This window comes from Sus scrofa, chromosome 12 (genome assembly GCF_054392235.1).
Source record: "Sus scrofa isolate SSC_HxYL_T2T_F1_AM1 chromosome 12, Sscrofa_HxYL_maternal_Yorkshire_Landrace_v2.0, whole genome shotgun sequence".
NCBI lineage: Eukaryota > Metazoa > Chordata > Mammalia > Artiodactyla > Suidae > Sus > Sus scrofa.
In genome coordinates, this window is record NC_139394.1 from 25,121,253 (window position 1) to 25,142,567 (window position 21,315).

Consider the following 21,315-nt stretch of genomic DNA (forward strand, 5'->3'; position numbering starts at 1 on the left):
CCATTTGACATCTAAATGTCATAGCGACTTTTGGGATAGTTTGCTATGGACAAAGGGGGACAAAGTCAAGGGGTGAGGGGGAAGGAGGGCCCAGGAGAGCCTCCAGGACCCTCGGCAGCCTCCTCACCAGCTCCCCCTCCCCCCCCAGTCCTGTAAGAAGTTGGGCCAAGCTGGAAGGGATTGACCGGGTAAGTGTCCAGACTTGACTCTTATGATCAGGGTGGAGGCTGACTTGGATGGAGAAGGACTGGCCCTGGCCCTGGACCAGGCTGGCTGACGGGGGAACCAGGGGTCTTCTAGGAGGGACCCCAGCTCCTAAGCAAGAGGACAGGTCAATTGGGCCCCTGGAGAGAGGAAACCCTTGATAAGGGTAGAGAAGACTGGGGGTGAGAGAAAACCTTTGAAATAGAGCTGATTTATTTTTTTTATTTATTTATTTTTTTTTTTTTGCCTTAGTGGGTGGCAGAACTGAACTCGGATTTGGGCCATGGGGCAGGGGGCCAGGTCAGGCCTGGATCACTCCCAAAAGGCCAGGAGCCTCCTGCTCAGGACTTAGGCCCAAATTACATTCCCCAAAGAGGTTTCCAGAGACTTTTCTGGATGGCTGATGGAAGGATAGGGTGCAATCCAGCTCAGCCTTTCCCCTGTCCCCAGCCTCACATGGGGCTACTGGGCTTTTCAGTCTCCCAGGCATGAAAGCCTGTCCCCTGGCCCAGGCACCTCTGACCAAGCAGAGACTTGGGTGGCTGAGAGGGGCTGCTGGTGAGCATCCTGCTTTCCCTTCCCTGCACCCCAGATCTGCCAAGAGTGGCGGTCTAGGGTGTGCCTGGTGATGGGCGAGGCAGGTGCCCAGAGAAAAGACAAATGGAAGGGCAGTGGAGTAGGGGAAACATTTATTTGACTTCAAGGAAAGCTACAAACAAATACCAAAAGCGAATCACTGAGACAGGCCCGGCAAAGACAGATTTCACACGTAGCACAGCTTCCACTCGCTCACTACAAACGGTCTTGGAAGCGAAATGCGAAATGGGGAGGGAGGAGGGGATGGGTCTGACCCAGACCCTCCCCATATTTGCAAGCTTTGGGCCCTCGACACCAGGCCCTTGGATTCACAGAGAAATACACAAGACATTTTACACTGAGGATTATTTTTGTTTCCTGACACTCCCAGACCAGGCCTTGTGGGGCCTACCCAGGCGGCAGGAACTTAAATCTCACTATTTACCTTCCCTCTTCTCAATATCACCCCTTTGGACCTTCCTGGCCCCCTCCCACCCCAGGACCAAGCCAAGGGAGACTTGGGCCCAGGAGAGAGGAGGGAGGAGGAATAGGAAGGTGGAAAGAGACACAGTCACCGATTCCAACCCGGAGGCCAGCTCAGCTGGGCCCGGGGCACTGCGGCACTATCCTACCTCAACTGCTGCCCCTTTGAGAGAAGTTTCAAGCTGAAACTCAAAATACAGCGACCATCTTTTTATAAATAAGTTAGAAGAACACAGATGGGGAGGGGGAGAGTTCACATTAAACATGCGAGTTTCTTTTTTTCCCCGGGGAAAGGAATGCAACCACAGACACGAACATTCAGAAACACTGGCGGATTGGGGTGAGCACAGGGGAGTGGGGAGCATGGAGGGAAAATAATAATTATCATTATTATTAACAATAATAACAAGATAAACCAGTCCTGGAGAGAGGGAGCCACAGGAAGACCTAAGACCAAACGAAAAATCGTAACACAAGGCCCGGGCGAGGCAGGCTCATGGGAACCGGTCCCCAGCGGGCGGCGGCAGCGCGGGGAGGCTTGGAGGGGCCAGGGCTGGGGGCGGCAGCGGCTCTTGGGCCGCCCGGGGCTCCTCCCGGCGGGCTCAAGGCTGGAAGGCGCTGCCGGCTGTAGCCAGACTCATACTTTTCAGTTTGTTGTCTTTCTTCCACTTCATGCGCCGGTTCTGGAACCAGATCTTGATCTGGCGCTCCGACAGGCAGAGCGCGTGGGCGATCTCGATGCGCCGCCGCCGTGTCAGGTAGCGGTTGAAGTGGAACTCTTTCTCCAGCTCGAGGGTCTGGTAGCGGGTATACGCGGTCCGGGCCCTTTTCCCGTCCGGCCCGGTCATATCTGAAGCAGACAGAGCAGAGCCGCGAGGCAACGTTATTCCGGTTAAGGGAGGGGGCACTGGGTGGGAGGGGGCGTGGAGCGGGACCCAGGCGTCCCCGGCACCCAGCTCACCGCAGCTCCAATCCTCCCCACTCCAGACGCCCGCATATTCGAGATCGCTTTCTGCACCCCTTTCTCCTGCAGCCCCCACTTCTGCCGGCAGCGAAAGCGCCCGGCTTTGTCTCTTGCTCTCTCCCTGTGCCTCACCCTTCGCTGGGCTCAGGCGGCCGCTCACCCCGGGAGGGAGCAGAGCGGTTGCACTTTGGCCCTGGAAAGCTCGGTTTGCTGCTCGCCCCTCCTCTGCTAGACACAGTCTCCAAATTTTGGGGGCAAGCAAGACCCTTCCCCACGTTACATAAACCTCATCTCTCCTAAGGCTAGCGCAGCTGGGCAAATCAAACCTAAGGCGAATCTGGGAACAAATTATTAAAAAATACTCTTTTCCAAAGCCCCCCACCCCAGCGAAAGACCTTCTTTGGCTCTGTCCCCCGAGCTGCGAGGACCCTCTTAGAGACTTCTCCCCCTCTGGAAAAAAAAATAAATCTATATTTGAGGAAAAGCCAAGCTCTCCTCGCTCCCCCCACCCCCCGCAACCCAAACGCAGAGAAGGAAAGCCGAGAAGACAAAAAAAAAAGGGGAGCCAGAGCGAGAATTACCATGGCTGATGTGAAGCTTCCTCATCCAGGGGAATATCTGCGGAGTCTGTCCCTCGGGCGCGGCTGTGGAGGTGGCCATGGGCTCTGGCTGCGCCCGAGCTAGGCTCGGGCTGCTTAGCTGGCTCGCCGCTTCCTCAGGCTCCGAGGACGCGCTGGCCTCGTCTATTTCGGTGAAATTGGCGCTGGAGCTGGCCGGGGTCGCCTGGTCGGAGGGGGACGAAGCAGAGGGCTTGGCGCCGTGGCTGTCGCCGTTGGTGCAGGGCAGGGACTCAGGCGAGGACAGGGAGCAGCTCGACGCCGCTTGCCTGAAGCGGGGCTCCTGGGCGGGCGCAGGGAAGGCGCGCGAGCTCTCGCCCACCGCCCCAAAGTGGCTGGAGGAGGCCGAGGAGCGGTTGACGCTGAGGTCCATCCCATTGTAATTGTAGCCGTAAGAGCCGGTGTGCATGGCAGCGGGATCCCTGTAAGAGCCGCTCAGAGAGCTGCCACTGCCATAATTTAGCAACTGATAGTCCGGGCCATTTGGATAACGCCCCGAGAAGGAGTTTACAAAGTACGAGCTCATTTGGGTGATTTTGGAGGGCTTGATTTGTGGATCGTGGTCGTTATAACCCTGTGCTTCACGATTTATGATGTATTAATGAATTATAGCGATGCACTGTACTTCGTTTTGCTATGTATGCGGCCAAATATGGGGGGGGGGTAGAAGGGGGATGGGGGGGCGTTAGGGAATCACGTGCTTTTGTTGACCAGTCGTAAATTCTCGCTGATGACCTCAAGAGGTAATTCATGCTCTATGGTTACAAATAATGACGATCCGAGAATCGTTAGGGCCGATTCAATGCAAGCCTCCGAGAGGGGGAAAAAAGGAGAAGGGGGAGAAACAGGGAGAAGGTTGGCGGCGGCCTCTGAGCAGAGCGCGCCACCTCCCGGCGAACAGCGGGAGCACGGGCCGCAGACCGCCATGGCGGCATCCGCTGCCTCCCTGCTGACTGCTTGAAACCGCCGGGCTAGAAAGAAACCCGGCCTAGGCTCACCCGCAGGGTTGAACCTTTTATAGGAGAGACACGACTGAGCCTTTATCCACTTTCGTGGCAGTGGGGTTCGTCTCTCCGTCCTCCCTGTCGTCATCATCATCATCCTTATTATTTTATCTCTAGATAAGATGATCAGAGATTGAGCTGCCCTTCCCTTACAGGTCTCCGAGTTGGGCGTGGAAATGCGGGGGAGGGTGAAAGATGTGTGTGAAAAACAATTATCGCAAAGGCTTCCCCCCGTGAGCTCAGCCTGGCCTGCTTCCTGACAGGGCTGCGGTGGCCCATCCATAGCACCCAGGCCGAGCTGGTAGGGCTAAACCGAGTGTTGGAAGGAGAAAGCTTTCACTTCTTCGGTCCCTCTAGAAGTTTGGAATTCTCTTCCTGACCTCTCCTCCATCCTTAGCCCAGGAACGAGGAATGGCAGAGCAGGACAGGGACCCCAAAAGAAGAGCCCGGCTGGGGCTATGTGGCCTAGTTGCAAGGAAAAAACAGCCGAAGCAACCATGCAGGGGCCTGGAGTTCAGGTGTAAGTGCGGTCCTGAGAGTTTGGGATCAAGGCAAAACCCTTTCGCCTCCTCACCAGACGCCTGCTATTGCCTTGGGAAGCCCCGCTTGAGGCCCCTTGGTGGTGACTGAGTAGTCTCAAAATTTGCCCAGTGGCCCCTGCCTTCCCCGGAAAGGGGGTCCTGAGGACCGGCCGTGCCTTGCTGAGCTCACTGGCTGGCCAGAGACCGACACAGCTGGGCCCCTTCTGCCAGGCATCTATTTTCTTTAAAAATAAAAAAGGGAGAGAGAGGGAGGAGGAAGAAAGGAAAACAGTCTCGGCTGCTTGCCGCCTGGGTGGGGGTGGGGTGGGGATAGAATGGGTTGGTTTTGGCTGATGGGATGGACAAAACTGCCCCATCACCTGGTCTCCTGGCTTCAGGTCTCCAAAGAGCAGTGAAAGGAAAGTCGTCCTTCCCCGTGCCTGCCGGCAGCTTCGCATTCCCCTACTTGATGCTGAGCTACTGCTTGAGGCAGAAAGGGGTGCCTGGAGCCTTTAGCTTCAGGCAAAGAAATAGATACCCGGTGGCCCCAATTTAGGCCATGAGCGGGGCCAAGGCCGGCGGAGATCAGGCCACGTGGGCAGGCCAAAGACCAAACGGGCCTCTGGTGGCGATCGAGTGGACTGAACAGCGCTGCTGAGGCCCAAGACCCTCCTGGCTCAGTCTCTGCAGGAGCTCCCGGCTAGGGGTCCTGATGGTGTCACTCACGCCACGGATAAACGAGGAAATGCTAGAGACTAAGAGGGAAGCGGCCCTTCACCGTTCCCCAAGTCTGCACCAGGAGAGGCCGTTGTGCTGTGAGCCTCAGCACCGGGCGAGGCGCGGCGCTGGAGCCTGGGCAGGACCGCTGCAGCCTTTATCTCAACTGTAACTTCCGAGTCGTGTCTGGCCCTCTGGGGCCGACCAGCGCTCCTGCCTTTGCTGCGGAGTTTCCGGCGCGAGGATGCAGGGGGTGGCGGTGGGGGTGGGGGAGTGGCAGGGGAGGAGCAGAGGTGACTGAGCGGCGAGGTTTTATGTCTTTATTATTATTATTATTATCATTATTAATAATATTAATATTATTACCGAAGTATTTCACGTCCAGAGCTAAGACAAGACTACAAACACAACACATAGAAAATTAATAAAATAGAACTTTGTTTTCTTCTGAGGCTCCTCTTCTTACTTCTAGGTAGTATGTGCTCCTTCCAGTGGCTTTGGGGAGGGGGCGGGAGAGAGGTCTGGGGTCGGGGAATCTTTGAGGCCCCCGCTGAGGGGACTGCGAATCTACCATTGAACAGTGCAGGGGGACATGGACGAAATGAGACGCGACACGGACAAGAGCATTTTGCTCTGCTTCCGGGAAACATCAAAAGAGTCTGGTCCTCAGTTCTCACGAGGGAGCCTGTTCGGGCTGAGGCGGTTCCGCGGGGATGGAGGGGGCGCGGGGATGCTGGCCGGGCTCGGGCGGCAGGACCTCCCAGCACCCAGCGAGAGCTCTGCAGGCGGGGGGCGTCCAGGAGAGCCCTGGGCCCCGCCCGTCGTGGGCCGAAGAGCAGGTCCCCAGGCTCCCCCGCCTGCAGAGCCTCCTTGGGGGCTCTCCGACGCCCCCGGCTCCCCACAGGCCTCTCCCTTCGCGTCCCCCCGCCCCCCCTTCCAGCGCCTTCATTCGGTTGGTTTTTCTTCTTCCTCCTCGGCACTGAGCTGAGACGCGCTGAGCAGTTTGCTCTCCTTTTTCCATTTCATGCGCCGGTTCTGGAACCAGATCTTGATCTGCCGCTCGGTCAGGCATAGGGCGTGCGCGATCTCGATGCGCCGCCGCCGTGTCAGGTAGCGATTGTAGTGAAATTCCTTCTCCAGCTCCAGCGTCTGGTAGCGCGTGTAGGTCTGACGGCCGCGCCGGCCGCTGGGCCCAAAGGAGGAACCTGTTACGCAGAGAGGAGATGCTGAGGCCTGGGGGTCACCAGGGCCAGAGCCCCCCTCCCCCCACTCGGCCCTCAAACGTGGACTCTAGCCTGTCCCAGGATGCCCTCCACTCTCCCTCTTCCCTGCCCCCACCCGCTTCCTCATTCCTCCAGCGCCCCCTCCAGATTCCCTCCGGGTCTCCTAGGCTTACGCCTTCCGTCTAGATTCTCGGTGGGGGGATGGGAGGAGCAGTTCTAAATCCCACCTGAGCCTAGGGGGAGGGGCTGGGGAGGCACTGGCCAGGTGTGTCTCTTCCTAGCTGCATCTTTTCTTTCCATCCATCTGGCTCCCCCACCACCCCGTGATAGATTCTGGCCCTTAATCCGTAATGACGTGGATCGATCCATAGTGGGCATTAACGGCTCCTCACTTTCGTGTCCTGCTAATGGACATCAATTTGGGACTTAAGGCCGACAAATAATCCAACCTTAGACCCAGGCGCCTGCTTCTTCCTCTCTCCCCCTCAGCCTGCTCCCTCTCTTTCTTCCCCTTGCTTTCCCTCCCTCCTCTGACTGCCACCCCTTTCCTGGTGCCTCATCTTTCCCCAGCCCCCGACCCCCAGGGAAACCCAGTCCGGGACAGACTCAACTCTCCCTCGCCAGCGTCACGCCGCCCCCCTTCCCATGACGCACTCCGCTGTTAATGAACAGTCCTTGGGTCGGGGACTCGACCAGAGCTGGGGGCGCCAGGGGAAGCCCAGCCAGTGACTGCGGCCCCTGTCCGCCTCCCTGACCCCGAATCCCGGCTGCGGCCTGGCGCTCCGGGAGAATCCACTCGCTCCCCTTGGCTCGGAGTGCATCTGAGACTTTGCAAACTTTGCAACTCCCGAGGGCGGGAGGGCAGCGCGGGAGACCCGGTGCAGGCGCCCAGTGTTGCCTTGGCTCCAACCGAGATGCCCACCCGGCACCCTGTGGGAGAAGGGGGGCTCGCTAGTTCTGTCTTGAGGAGGGGGGGCCCGTGGGGGTCGCGGCGGCCGCAGCAAGTCTCACTCACTGTTGCATGAATTCATCCGCTGCATCCAGGGGTAGACCGGGGTGGAGCACTTCTGCTCCTCTGCCTCGCCGAACACGCTCTTGTCCTGCGCGCAGTCGGACTTCCGCGGCTCGGGGTGGAACGGGGGCGGCTCGTCGGCGCCTGAGAGCGCGCAGGCCGACTCCTTCTCTCGGTAGAAGGCCGGCGCCGGCCCGTAGTCGCAGGGCGCCGCTCGGCCGTAGCCGCCGCCGGCCGGCGGGTAGTAGGAGGAAGCGGCAAAGCCCTTGTCCTGGCCGGGCCCCGGCCCGTAGGGCGCGGGGTAGTGCCTCAGCGGGTCCGCATAGCCCGACGAGTAGAGCGGGAGCTGGCCCAGGAAGGACTCCTGCCCGCTGGCCAGAGTGACGGGGAAGGTGGAGTTCACGAAATAGGAACTCATTGGGAGGGGAGGCGCGCACGGCCGCTGCTGCTCCGCCGGGTTTATGATTTGTTGTGTTTTATAGTCCGAGCGCCGCGCCTATTAGTAGTATATCTGAGATTGGGTTTTAGCTGAGGGGGGATGGCGAGGTGCCAGTGAGGGCCAGAAGGAAATACAACCATCTGATCCAACACTGACCAATGGCAGAAGCAGGAATTGGCAAATAGCACCCAGGAGGAGCGCAGCCCGCGCGAGGGACCCGCGCACAAACCTATCAACCTTTTTTTCCCCCTCCTTCTTCTCCTTCTGCCTTCTCTCTCTCTCTCCCCAACAGCACAACGCGTCCTGTTCCACCTACGTAGGATCTGCGAAAGAGGCGTCTGTGCTTTTGAGGGAGGAGGCAGCACTTGGACTGAGACCACCCCATCCCCCAGTGATTAAATAAATATATCCCTCCCCTCCCCACGCGGAATAGGAAAAAGTTAATTGTGTTTTCAGAAAAGTTAACCCCTGCGTTGCTTGAGCCCCCTTCCCTCAAGGGAAAGTGGATAAATGTCTCCAAATCTTGCATCTCAATCTCCTTGGAGGAGAACTAAAGGAAAGGACAGGGCTGGTTCCTGGCGTTTTGTGTTCAAAGCAGGGAGGAAGAGTTCTCCTCTGATTAGCATCGTTATCAGAAAGAGAGAAGCGGTGAAGAAGAAACCCTCTTCTTCCCAGATTTTGAAAGCCGTTTTTTTCTGCTTCCCAGATCTACCCCGACTTTTCCAAGCCTGGGTTTATTATTCCTACTTCTCTATTACTCTTATGGGCTGGGGGCAGGCCAGAGCCCGCTGCCCAGAGGACCCAGAGGGCCGGAAAATGGGAGGAGAGTCTGAGCCCAAGCTTCTCCTTCTGGCTGTGCTAGGCTGGGAGCTTCTTGGAAGGCTATGGCTGCCGCTGCCCGAGACATCTTGCCTGATTCTAGTGTGTCCTGCTTGCTCTTGGCACAGGAAAAAAGGGACATTGGGAAGAGGGACTGGTCCTGTCTCCACTTGGGGGGTGAGAGGCACCCCCCAGCCTACCTTTGTCTGATCCCTATCCTGCCTGCCACCCTCATTTCCCGCCCACTTCCTAACCCCAAAGACATTAGAGTATCCTGGGCTACAGATTCTTAGGAATCAAAAGTGTCTCCGTCAGTCTGGGTACAGGGAAGAAATTGTTCCTCCTCCAGTTCCGGGTCCTTCAACCCTCCTGATATTGGAGGCAATCAGACCACTGGAAAGAGAGGAACCCTTGCTCCTTTTCCAGGTCTCTCCAGAAACTGGCAGGTCTTTTTAAAAAATTAATTCTTCCTCAAGACTTGGTTTTTGTTTAGTTTTATAAGGAGGGAGGGGCGTTGGGTCTCAGCAGGCAGCTTACAACTATCATTCCGTATCCCCTCTCCAGATGCTCACCACCCTTCTGTCTGTCACTCAGCATCTCTGCAATCCCTCCCACATCTCATGTTTGTATCGCCGGCTTGCTGCCTACAAGCTTTGGTGTGAGTGAGAATGTACACCTCTGACTGTCTCACTCTCTCATCGAAGGAAAATGAGCATTGGAGCCAGGCTGGAAGATGGAGCCAAGGTGTGTTTTCAACATGCTGGCGTGCACATGGAGGCCAGGAATAAAGGGTGACAACCTTCAGGCCTGGGGCCAGGAATGGGCCAGGGTGTGGGACAGAAATCTGATGATGAAGGGGCCAAGCTGACTCTCCTCTGGCTTGTTCTTTGGGCTCCTTTTTTGGTGGGCCAACTCTGCCCATGGAAGATGGCACAAGACCCTAGGAGAAGTGGTAGAGGGCTGTCGCTGGTGACCAAGGATGGGAACTTAGTTGGCTGCAAAGCGGCCTACAAGGCTCCCTGAACTTAGAACAACTTCTAGGCTAAGTGGCTATTCCCAGTTGCCCTACCAACACTTCCTAGCCCAGCTCTATGGGGGTCTTGTTAAGGCTGAAGAAAATAAACTGAAGCCGCCTTATGATGGAGTCATGAGGCCTCCAATCCAGCTATGATTAAGCCCACTCCTGGGAGGAATGGGGAACATCTGGGCAGGAGGAGCAAAGTGGGCAGAGTGCCTCGTGTATCTCCCTCCTTCTTGCCACTGAGGCTGAGCCTTGGGCCTCAGCCCTCCCTGCCACCCCACTGGCCACAGCTTCCTCACATGAGAACTGGAAGCCGTGGGCTTTCCTATGAAGCCTGGGCAACATTAGCTTCAGTGAGGGAGGAAGCCTTCCCCTGTGATAAAGGCACGGAAAATAATCGCCTTATCCTAAGAGTCATAGCCCCAAATTAACCTCACCTCTGCAGGTTGCCTGTCGCGAGATGGAGCCGCAAAGGCAGGGCCTGGGCGCCTGGAGTCCAGCATGAAAGGAAATAGCGCCTCATCGCTCTTATCTAAGCCCAGAGGTATTTATGAGCGTTTATTCGTCTGATCCGTTTGTTTGGGAGAAAGAGCAGGCAGGCAGGGCTGGGCCAGAGGCTGCCTGGTTTCTGGAGCCAGATCTCTATGAATCTGTCTGTGGTTCCATCACCGCTGTCGGTCTGTCTCCAAAGGGGAGTACAGAAATACATAGCAGCATCGGCTGCTCTGAGTGTCTCTCCCTGCTCAACGAGGAGGTGAATATACATGTGTACCAACTCTTGAGTACACAACAGAAGGATTGTATAGAAACCCCACAGGCAGGATTTATAATTGTAATTTTCTGAGCTGTGAATCTGAAGTCCTGCGGACAAACACACATTCCAGCTCCCAGGGAAATGTCTGAGCTGTGTTCAGCTCCGGAGTAAAATTCTCCTGTACCGGTCGGTAATCTCCAGGAGGATATTTGCCAGTAGGTGTGTGGAGGCGAAGGAGATTGAGACATTATCCAGGCTCCCCCACATCCTCTCAGCTGCAAAGCTCCCCGCACCCCTAGCTCTTCGGGCTGTGGGCACCTTCCCCCACCCTACTCCCAAGTCTGGCTGGAGTGGGGTGAATCCAAATATCTCAACCCAATTCTTCCCCTATGCTCTGTGATTCTCTGGGTTTGGGGAGCATAAACGGTCCCCGAGGGAGCAGTGCGGCTGCTTCCAATCTTTGAGAGCTCTTTAGAGGGGACATTGCCTTGAAATTGGCTGGTCCAAAGCGCCCGGTTCAAAGACATCATTTCCATTATGCAAATGAGCGGCAGCGTCTCTGGTGGGGGGTGATGGTGGAGCCGCAGCGGTGCTCAGCTCCCTCTCTCCGGGTCCATGGGCACCCTAGGAGCCCTGACGTGTTTCCACCCTTTGTACCAGGTTCATTCCCCTCCCTACCTGTCCTTCAGATTGCCCACAAGAGAAAAAATCTCTGAGGAGCCTTGCAGAGCTCGATCCCTTGGGGCCTCCCGCACTGGCCGGGCCTTCCAGCCGCCAGAAAGTCACTCTCTGCCGAAAAGCTGAAAGGACTGCTCCTGGGGTCCAGATTCCCAGAGGCATCAAGGCTCAGGGGTCGCAGCCCCTGAGTTTGCCCCCAGTACCGCTGGGCCCCTCCACCTCGGCAGCGCCTTCAGCTCCTGGCCAGACCCTGGTAACACCTCGGCCTGCTTGGCACCACAGGCAATTTCCTGGAGCCCCCGCCCAGGAACTGGGGCCACAGCACCTTGAAAGGAGCAGCCAGAGCTTCCTCCTGCGGCTTGAAAGCCCGAGCTAATCAGTAACCCGTGAGACAGGGGCCAATATTCAAACGGCGGCAGCGGCGCAGATCCCCCCTCCCGCCCTCGCCAGCCACCCCCTTCTGGGAAAACGGTCAGCTTAAGCGGGTGTGAGGGGTCCCGAAGGAAGACAAGTTACAATGGTTTGGTTCCTTAATGATTGATCCCCATTCCCACTCCTCATTTTTTTTTTCCCAAGTGTATTTGCGTCGATTTCACTTGAAATGATTGGAAAACAGGGAAGGGGACCCACACTCACTTGCAGACACCAACAGTTTCCAGAAAACTCGGCTCAATTCCTTCACGACAGACTCAACCAGCCAAGGAACTGGCAAGACTCACCAGCCAACCCGGAGAACACAGACCCAGTTTGTCTTTTGACAACCGAGTGGAACTGCCGGGGACGGCGCCTCTCCTGGCCGCCCCCTCCCTTGGCCGAAAAGAAAACCAAATAAACCTTGAGCAGCCTTGGCCTCGGATCTCCCTACCGGCCCTATTGATCCCCTCTTGCTCTTGGAGTCGGTAGAGGGGAGAGGGCTCACAACTCCGAGCCCCTAACCCTTTGATTCAGGGCCCCCTGCCCAAGGGATGTAGCATTAGTCTTTTTAGAATATGCCCTAGAAAAAGCCGCTTCCCCCAGTCAGCCTCCAGGTTTGGAGCTGGGATGGGGCTGGGGAGGGAGAGGGGCCGCTTGTTCTCTAATCCACACGTGGGCAGGCGGGAACCAAGATCCAGCGGAAAGCGACAGTCTGGGCCAAAATCCCCAGAATCCCGCCGAACCCGAGCAGCGGAGACCCCAGGCGTTGGAGACGGTTCCAGGCAGTGTCGCGGGGCTTGTGGTGCCGAAGCCGCATGTCTGCAAATGGACGGTAGATGGCAGCAAACCGCATAATTTGGGTCAGAGCAAACTGTCTAAGGGATGATTTATCCCCCACCAAGACTACGGGGAGAAAAAGACCTTTAGTCTGGGTGGGTTTGGGGAATGTTTCCTTTGAGAATAGGCTCTGAGTGCCATGGGTGCTGGCTGAGAACTTCTCTCACTTTGCAGATGAGGGGGTCCCTTCGGGCACCCCTTCGGGGCCTGCTTTGAGGGAATCTACATGTGCCTTGGCGGGGGGCCCTCCCGTGCCACAAGTGGCTGCATCTCTCTCTTCCCAGCTCAGGACTGTGGGGGCCAATATCCCCCTACACACACCCAGACCCCACAATCCCTGGGCATCCAGAGGCCTGAGGCTGAATGCTGTGCATCTGGTCTTTAAAAAGAAGAAAGCAACCACCTATTCCTGCCAGCCAAACTAAATCACAGTCTCTCCTGCCCCCCATGCCTAAACTTGATCATCTCTAGACACACAGCTTCCTCAGAAGCCTCCATCGTATTTTTAAGTCCTCTCCTAGCGGCTGGCTTGCGCCTTCTTCTACCCCACCAGCTACTTAAGGAATCTCGGCCTCCCCTCCCCAAAGATTTTTCTCCCCCCTTCCCTCCAGGAGGCCTGCCTGAGGAATGAAATCAGGCGCCGGAGGCACAGGACTAGCTGTCTGAGCCTAATGCCAGGCGGCTTTCCTGTCCAGACACCATCAGATCCCCTAATGGGATTTTTTTCTTTTTCTTCTTCTCTTTTTCTGTTTTTATTTTTCTTTTTGTTTACAAGCCTAAAACAACAACAAGCTAACCAGCGTCTGCACAATCACCACATTTGGATCCAGGAAAGTTTGAAATGTTTGCACATCAGACACACACATGGCAATTTTTTCTTCTCCCCCAAAGTCCACACACCCCCAGAGCAATGAAACACAAGTAACAGAATCACTATTGCACAGAAACCAACACGCTGTAACCTACCGCGTTCAATACCACAAAATTGCCTCCCTGCAGAGCGAGGGTTCCTCCCGAGGGAGTGGCCGGCGACCTGGGCATTCTCAAGCAGGCTTCCCGGGGTCTCCCTTGATTTGGGTGCCTCCACCCACAGCCCTTTAATTGCAGAAATGTCTCCGAAGGGAGATAATGAGTATTTCTCTGTGAATTGTTCTTTCTGTGTCTCTCCAGCCGCCTCCTCGCCCTTGCTGGCCTCTGCGGAGATTCCAGGCCCTCCGGAGACCAGGAGACCTCAGCGGCCACCGCCCCTCGTGCCAATGCTGCCGGGAAACCACCGATACCCGCACCGGGCAAGAGAACTGCGCTGGGGGCCACTGGAGGAGGCGGGAACAAGGGAGGGATGGGGGGAGGGGGAGGGGGCGCAAACCCACAGAGGCCATAGTAACCGGCTTCTGCCGGCGCCCCCCCCCAAGCCCAAACGCCCCCATTCTCTCTTTCGCAGCCCCCTTGCTTAAACCTCTCCTCCCAGCTTAGAAACGAGACTCAGAGCTCACCTCCGTGGCCCTCTTTCGGTTCCTCCTGTGGTCAGCCCTGCCTTGCTTCCCCTCCAGGAAGCAGCCGCCCCTCTCTAGGCCACCCAATTTCCTGGGAAGCCTCTCCCTGCAGCGCCCAGAGGTGGGGTTCAGCCCCATCTTGGAGGGGGGAGAAGGAGGGAGACAAACCCAAGCCCCACCCCCTACAAAATCAATGCAAAAAATACGAGAATTGTAGCATCTCCCTTACCTTTGCAGACCTTGGGATTTCTTTCTTCCGATTGAAAGGGGTGGGGAGAAAGGAAAGGGAAAAAAAAAAAAAAAAAAAGAGCGTTTGGTTTCTTCTTCATCTTTCAGATAATATTGTCCCAACCTGAGAGCCGTTGCTTCCTCTTCTCTGACTTGGGAGAGAGGGTGTTTCGCTTTTCTGATATTTGCATATAAAATGGAGTAAGTTCTGGCTTTGAAAAATGGTATCAGGCTGCAGTCCTGGGCAGGTGGTCCATTTACACTCCATGATGACTAAAATCCCAGATCAGCAAGCAAATTAACTTAGAAATGAAAATTATTTTTGATTCTCTCTTTTGTGTAATTCCCACCCCCTCCTTCCCTCTCTCTCTCCCTCTCTCTCCTTTCCTCCTCTCCCCCTCTCCTTTCCTCTCTCTCTTTTGCTTTATCGAGCTGATACTGAAGTATAAAAATATCAAGAGGCTGGAGCCCTGAAGGACGACAGTGCTCCGACCTAGGTGTGGTGTCCAAAAGAATGCTGCATTATAACCACCAGGGAAATGATAAAAAGTTCATGTTCACGATCGCCCGGCCACATGACCGGCGCTGGCCAATCGCTGGATTCAACCACTCATAAACTTCTATCACAAAGTTGTAAATTTTCATAAAACAACAAGGAATTTATTGCATTTCTTCATGGCTGCTCCACCAGCAACCCTTTTCTCAGTCGCCATCTTCTTTTCTTCTCCTTCTCGGTTTTTGGGGAAACCCCAGTCTGAGATGGGGTGAGATTTGGGGTGCAGGGAATCAGGCGGAGAAGCCCCAAGCGCATAGCTGGGAAGGGGGTTCTTTTTGGAACCTCCCTATCCTCACAGGAGCTCTACCCCCTTCCTCTAGTAAAAATTCACCCCCAAACCTCCGCACAGGGACCGGTCTAAGGCTGTTTGAGGGGGAGTCGGGAGCAGCAGCCCAGGGTTCAGAGTTGCCACTTGCATGAGGGCAAAATGAAAGCTTCAGTGCCCCTTTCCTCCTCCGAATGACACCCTCACTCCCAGCCCTTGTGAGGCTTGCAGCATTGCAGGTGTGGGGGCCCCAGATCCCTTAGGGCCTAGTGTTTGCCCCCAGAAGGGAGGTGGCCCTAATGGAGTTCTAGGCCGACGGTCTAGCCACCAGATGGTTGCCTCTGTACCCCAGAAATTGGAGGAAGGTAAAGACGGAACCTTGTCTCTCTCGCCCAAATGTCCAGGTGCCCAGGTTCCCAGGATGACTCCCTGAACTCTCTTTGGGGGGGGAGGGTCCTGCGGTCCTTAAGGGGGGAAATTGCAGGTTTGGGAGGCTTTTCTTTACACATTCAAATTAAATGGATTCTCCTAAAGTGCGCTTCCTCCCAGCCCTCTTCCCTTTCCCGTCCCGATGCCGATCTTTAAATTCAATCCAGGATGTATAATCGAATAAAGACTAAAAATCAGCTCAGCAGGTCTAGCTGTGTAGGCGCCAGCCTCCGGGTTTTTATCTCTTGATCAAGGGGGTGTTTGGGGAGAAAAAAAAAAAAAAAAAAAAAAAACAATAACCCAAATTCACCCTATGTATCCCAGGTCCCTGAAATACTCCCGCATTTTGAATTGCGCTACCGGCACTCAAATGCAGGAAAGGATAGAACCTCCCCCTCCCCCCCCCCAATTTTTCTTTCTCTTTCTCTGTGCTCCGGAGAAGATTCCAGGTTGCCGGCAGATCAGACAGCGGGCAGGAAGGCGCGGAGGTCGCCGCCGGGAGCCCGGGCGGCCGGCGCGGCCGGGATCAGAGCGGCCCCGGGGATGCCTGCGGCCGCGGCCGCCCCGTATCTTGCACCGCTCAGCCTCTCGCTCTCGGCGCTCCTTTCTCCGCCCCAGTTGAAAGTTTTCCTTGGGTGGCTGCGTCGATTTAGAATAAGATAAATTAAAAGAAATGGAAGTAAAAGAAAAGGAAATAATAAAATAACCGAGTAGCTCTTGGGGAAAGTGTTTTCCTCCTGAGCGGAAAGCCAGGAGCACCTTGGCGTTGGAGGCTTGTCTGGGGGGCCGGGAGGTCTCTGCTGGCCGGCCCGGCCTCTGCCCAGCGCCGGCCGCCTAGAATCCGGAGTGGATTCGGGTGGTCACCTCCCCTTTCCTTCCGTTCTACCTTCGTTTGGGGCCTAGCACTTTGGATTTTAGCTCTGTATTTGCGCCCCAGGACTGCGACCGGGCCGCAGCCTGGCAAGAAGGCTTGGGCGAGGAAGAGGTGGTGGAACTGTGGAGGTTTTGTTTTGTTTTGTGAATGTGTGTGACTGGGCATGTGGACTTAAGGACGTGTTGATTGGAGACAAACGTGAGTCTGTGTGATTGTGAGCCAGTGTGTGAGGGTACGTTAGAATGCATAAATGTGTCTGTGAATAAGTGTGAATGTGGATTTACTTGTGAGTGCATGTGAATGTGAATACATGTGTTCTGGGCAGGAACTGGGATGCGTGAATGCCTGTATATTTATTTGTGAGCATATGAATAGGGGTGTTTGTGACTGTATGTGACAGTGTACATATTTATTTAAGTCCATGTGTGATGTCAGCCTGTAAATAGGTGTGATTGTGTCCCTTCGTGTTTCAATATGTGTAAAAGAATGTAAGGGAATATAGGTGTGTAAAATATTGGGGTTCCCTAGTTGGCAGTCGCCCAGAGCAGGGGGCACCAGGAAAAAAAAAGAGCAGACTCCAGCCCAGAAAGACATGAGCCAGCAGCAGAAGTTGGAGCAGAGAGAGGGGCGCTGGGATACGTGCCTATCCCTCGCCCCCTCCCAGCCTTAGGGAGACACAGAAAATAGGGCATCTGTTTATTTTTAATTGCTTTTATTTCTCCATCCTTCAGATACACAGAGAATGTAAAGAAGATCACAGGGTCTGGCAGGAACAAGGAGCAATGGGCAGGCCAGGGGCACAGAGGGGATACGAGCTGGGTAGTGGGTTCTTGGGGCTCCCTAAAGCCCCTTCAGTGCGATACCGGGAAGACGGGGGCGCTCAGAAAGGCGGGGAACCACACACATTAGTCCAGACCCACAGACCACAAAGAAGGGACTTACAAAACAGCAAGATTTTTACCAAAGACCTTACAATTAGCGACATAGAAAAGGGAGGCAGATTCCAGAAAGCTACAGAATAGGTAGGTGATATCCTTCCCATATTATACAAAACAAACCCGTCGTCAGACTTTACTATAGGTAGTATTTTTCTGTTCAGTGTTAAGAAACCAAAATTTCACCTTCTCTCCTTAAAAAAAAAAAAAAGTACTGCTATTCATTTAAATAGTTTTTGTTTTGTTTCGTTTTTTTTTTTATTTTGTTTTCTCCCTATTTGACTTGAGTTTCCTGGTTCGGTTCCCAGAGCTGGGCTTCTCCCTCTCTCCCTCTCTCTCTTCCTCTGCTCTTTCTCTGTCCCTCACTCTTCCTCATCCTCCTCTGCCTCAGCCTTGTCCTGGCTGGTGGCCCTGGGGCCCGCTGTCTTGTTCTCCTTTTTCCACTTCATGCGGCGGTTCTGGAACCAGATTTTAATCTGTCTTTCGGTGAGACAGAGCGCGTGCGCGATCTCGATGCGCCGCCGCCTTGTCAGGTAGCGATTGTAGTGAAATTCCTTCTCCAGCTCCAGGGTCTGATAGCGGGTGTAGGTCTGGCGGCCTCGCTTGCGGTCCGTCCCTGCACAGAGTATTTCCAGGAGAAAAAGCCGTGAGTGTGGAAAAAGCCGTGAGCGTGTTCACCTTCCTCATGGACCCTGTATGTGGTTTGGCCTTTGTGGTTGGAAGCACCTAGTTTCCCATGACACCAAATTGTCACTTTCCCTACCCCAGGCTATGCCTGCCCTCTTCCCTCAACACGCAGACCTTTCTGCAGGCCTCCCAAGACAAACAGTCCCATTCCCACCCAGGAAGTCTTCTAGCCTAAAGCTTCTGGACCCAAGGTCTAACCTGCTGGCTCTTGAAGGCCGTGTGCCTAAGGGGTGTACGTGGGATGAAAGGCAGCTAAACCTCTGGAACCCCAAGCCTCCCCTTTTTGATGCTGCTTCTGATGGTCTCTGGGTAGCAGACAATGGAAGCCATGCAAGCAACCCAACCCTATAGTGGGGCTCCAGGTCTGACCTGGGGGCTTTTCGCCCTAAAGAAAAGAAGACAAAGAGCCTCATAGGTCCAGTCCACTCCTCCCCCAGTCTGTTGTGGAACCATGAGAAGGTGAGAATTTGCAGATTTCCTTGGAGTGCGGAGTTCATCTGAGAGCAGCTGCCCTCTGAGGACTATTTTCCAGTGAGTGAGTGGCTGAGGTTCAGATGAGGCCAGACTGTCCGGCCTGCCCACTGCCCAGATGACCCAGCCCTCCAAAGCAACCTCCTCCAAGAAGACACAGGAGGAGAAGACAGACAGCAGCCTGGGTTGGGGTGGAATATCTGGCTGGTGGGGGCTGAAGGGCAGGGGAGAGCTTCCCAGGTTAGGTCCCAAACCCTGTGGAAGCAGCTTGGGGGGGGGGGGTTGTGCTGGGGGAGGTGCTGGTATCAGCCCTTCTGGGAAAGAGACAGTGGGAGGAGGGGCTAGGGGGCCCTAATTTCAAGTCAGATAAAAGCCAAGCTGAAATGTTTATGAGCAGAAAAATTGGGGCTTTAATAAATCACCTGGAAAGGCGGTTGAATTATGGAGCAGGTAAGGGGGACCATGACCACTAATATGGATGGTGTAAGAGCTGGGCTTCTCCTGGCCCTCACCCTGGATGGACTGGGAGCCTCTGATCACAAGTCTTGGGTCTTCTGAGGTTGGCCCCATTCCAGGACAACATCAAGAAAGATGTCTGGGACAGGCTTGTCAGGAAACCGCATAGGGCCCCTGGTATCTTGGGGTTCCTGCAGCAGCTGCCTCAGTGGCCGGGACTCACTAACTCTTGATGGGGCTCCCTGGAGTCCTAGTCTCTCCCCTCAGAGGACATTCACCCTCCTGGAAGGATACATGCAAACTTGTCGGCCAGTTCTCCAGGGGTGCTAGGATGGGCACCTGAGACAGCCAGCTGTACTCCTTTGAGGCCTCTGCTCCTTTCACTCGTTCTCCTGCCTCCCCCTTTCCAAGTTCACTGGGGGGTCAGGAGCCTATCTCTCTTGGCCTCAGCCCCCCTCTCTCCACCTGCCTCTCTGGCTCTGTGTCCCTGGCTGGATCCTCATCTCCTCTCACACCCCCTCTTCCCCCCAGGCCTCTAGAGCCCACCTCTAATTGTCCAGAAGGGAATAATGGGGGAGCAGGGTTGGCTGGGAAGAAAGGGGGAGGGGAGAACTGCTGAGCACGGCAGCCCCCTCCCCCAGACCTTATCCAAGCTGGGGCTGGGGGACACACCCAGAGCTGAGATCCCCGGCGGGGAAGGGAAAAGGGAGGGGGGAGACCCTAATGGCTATTCTCTGCAAACCCCAGCCTTCCTCCGCAAGACAAACGGCCTCGTCTCCAGCCCGTGCCGGCGCGGCTGATAAATATTTAAAGCTAAAAGGCCGGGAGGAAGGGTGGGGGGGTGGGGGGCTGGGGGCTCACAGCGCCGCGGCGTCGGCAGAGAGGGATCCGCCAGGGAAGCACGGCGAGCCTGAGAGCACCAAGCAAAAATGGGAGTGGGGACGGCGCGCCGGGTCGCGGCCCAGGGGGGTGCCGCGTCCCCAGGGCCGACCTGCTGCCAGGAGCACTCTGGACGCGGAGAGGGACACTTGGCCGGGAAGGGGGCGCCTTCCGGGGAGTGTGCCCGGGCCACTGCAGCTCGGGACGGCTCGGTGCGCGGCGTTACCTGAGCTTCGCATCCAGGGGTAGATCCGGAAGTTACTCTCGGCCGCCAAGTCCGAGTCCCTCTGCTCCTTGGCGCCTGCCGCCTTGGCGGAGTCGCCGGGACACACCCCGGAGAGATTCTGCTCAAAGGGCGCGCAGTGCATGTTGAAGGAACTCGGCTCGAGCCCGTAGCCGGCCGCGTAGACGCCAGCTGTACTCTGGCCCGCCATGCCCCCCCCGCCGGGGTACAAGCCCTGCATCGAGGCGGCGAAGGAAGCACCCGAACCCGCTCCATAGCCCGGGCGCTGGGGGTTGGAAGCAAACGCACAAGAAGTTTGTTCGGGGAAGGCTCCGGTAGCGAAAACCGAACTTGCGGCTGGATATTTAGAAAATAAAGCATTCGCATAATACAATGAACTCATAATTTGGCCGGATGATTTGTAGGCAGGGACGTTTTAGTGTCGGTTTTACGAGATTCCTTGATATATTACAGAATTAGAGTCCAGATTTACACCAAAAAGAACCCCCTTTTTCCTCTCTGGGCCACGTGACCCTGCCCACGTGACGTCCCCTCTGCCAATGGCGGGGCAGCCTCCCCACGGCTCCCGGTAATGTGGAAAAAATTGTGTGGCGTTGGATTTATAAAATATGATCAATAATGAATGGGAAAGCCAGGCCCTGTGGATTCGGGTTGGGGGCTCAAGGGCCGCTGTCGACCCCGTGGGCTGGAGGCAGCTTGTAGGCGAGATCTGGGGAGGAAGAAATTGAGTGGAAGGGAAAATAAATAACCTCTGAGAGCGAGAGCGATCCGTGTTGTCAACCGCCCCCCCCCCACCCACACGCATCCTCCCCAGCCTGTTACTCAGCGAGAAATAAACGCAAAGATTGCACAAAATGGGGTGAGTGGGTGGCTCAGGGCAGGTCATAATTAATCTGGACTGATTCAGTCCGGTTGGCCTTTGGGGGAAATTGGTCTGGACTTGGTCCGTTGCTCCTGAGGTGAACAACGAGGTGAGCCTAGCCTCGCGACTCCCTCTCACTGCTCTCCCTTTCTATCTCTCGGTGCCCCAGACAGATGGGCAGGGATGGACTGAGGTTTTGTGGGTGCTCCCAGAGGCACGAGACTTAGCCCACAGGCGTTGGATGCTGCGGTTTCTGGTGACAAAAAAAAAAAAAAATTTAAAGGTTTGAAGAAAAAAAAAAGAAAAAGGAAGGGGGTGGGGTGGGTGGGAGGAGAAAGGAAGGGAGGAGGGCAGCCCGGTATGCTGCTCTCTTGATTCCGGGAGGCGGATGCCCCAGTGGAGCGTGGCTGCCAGGGAAGCAGAGCAAGCTAAGGAAGGAAGGCTTTGAGCAACCATCTCGGAGCTGGGCAAAGGTGGCCAAGTCCCAGAAAGTAAGAGGCAGGAAAGAGCATCTCGCTTCTCTGTCTGCTCCCTCCCCCCACCACAGTCCAGGAAGAAGAAAAATATAAGCTTGTGCAGCAGCCCAGCACTCTAGCTCTATGGCCCCCCAACACACACACTGGAGAGGGCACACAAAAACAAAGGGGGAGGTG

At 55.7% G+C, this 21,315-nt stretch overlaps 3 protein-coding genes and 1 long non-coding RNA gene across 5 annotated transcripts; 1 reads left to right on the top strand and 3 right to left on the bottom strand.

The window, feature by feature from the left end:
* Positions 1-9: 9 nt before the first annotated feature.
* Positions 10-15,456, top strand: LOC102166259 (uncharacterized). Its single transcript, XR_014820415.1, has 3 exons — positions 10-188; positions 9,144-9,323; positions 10,046-15,456. It is a non-coding gene; the product is annotated as an uncharacterized LOC102166259 (long non-coding RNA).
* Positions 877-3,451, bottom strand: HOXB5 (homeobox B5). Its single transcript, XM_003131550.6, has 2 exons — positions 2,809-3,451; positions 877-2,113 (listed from the first exon to the last, which is right to left on the bottom strand). Exons 1-2 carry the CDS (start codon positions 3,368-3,370, stop codon positions 1,866-1,868), a joined length of 810 nt encoding a protein of 269 aa, XP_003131598.1. The 5' UTR covers positions 3,371-3,451; the 3' UTR covers positions 877-1,865.
* Positions 5,393-14,523, bottom strand: HOXB6 (homeobox B6). The gene is made up of 3 exons (XM_084983086.1): positions 14,006-14,523; positions 7,325-12,265; positions 5,393-6,291 (listed from the first exon to the last, which is right to left on the bottom strand). The coding sequence occupies exons 2-3, from the start codon at positions 7,737-7,739 to the stop codon at positions 6,032-6,034; spliced, it is 675 nt and encodes a 224-aa protein (XP_084839212.1). The 5' UTR covers positions 7,740-12,265; positions 14,006-14,523; the 3' UTR covers positions 5,393-6,031.
* A 1,367-nt stretch (positions 15,457-16,823) lies between the features above and the next one.
* Positions 16,824-20,264, bottom strand: HOXB7 (homeobox B7). Of its 2 annotated transcripts, none has more exons than XM_003131549.5 (2): positions 19,783-20,264; positions 16,824-17,679 (listed from the first exon to the last, which is right to left on the bottom strand). In XM_003131549.5, the coding sequence occupies exons 1-2, from the start codon at positions 20,180-20,182 to the stop codon at positions 17,426-17,428; spliced, it is 654 nt and encodes a 217-aa protein (XP_003131597.1). In that variant the 5' UTR covers positions 20,183-20,264; the 3' UTR covers positions 16,824-17,425. The 2 variants fall into 2 exon arrangements, with proteins under 2 accessions (XP_003131597.1, XP_084839217.1); XM_084983091.1 differs by lacking the exon at positions 19,783-20,264 and adding an exon at positions 18,734-18,968.
* Between the last annotated feature and the right edge of the window lie 1,051 nt (positions 20,265-21,315).

Coding starts and splice junctions, on each gene's coding strand:
- HOXB5 (XM_003131550.6), bottom strand. CDS start 3,370: ATGAGCTCGTACTTTGTAAACTCCTTCTCGGGGCGTTATCCAAATGGC. Junction 2,114..2,808: donor GAAGCTTCACATCAGCCATG/GTAATTCTCGCT, acceptor TGTCTGCTTCAG/ATATGACCGGGCCGGACGGG.
- HOXB6 (XM_084983086.1), bottom strand. CDS start 7,739: ATGAGTTCCTATTTCGTGAACTCCACCTTCCCCGTCACTCTGGCCAGC. Junction 6,292..7,324: donor GCGGATGAATTCATGCAACA/GTGAGTGAGACT, acceptor TCTGCGTAACAG/GTTCCTCCTTTGGGCCCAGC.
- HOXB7 (XM_003131549.5), bottom strand. CDS start 20,182: ATGAGTTCATTGTATTATGCGAATGCTTTATTTTCTAAATATCCAGCC. Junction 17,680..19,782: donor CCCCTGGATGCGAAGCTCAG/GTAACGCCGCGC, acceptor TACTCTGTGCAG/GGACGGACCGCAAGCGAGGC.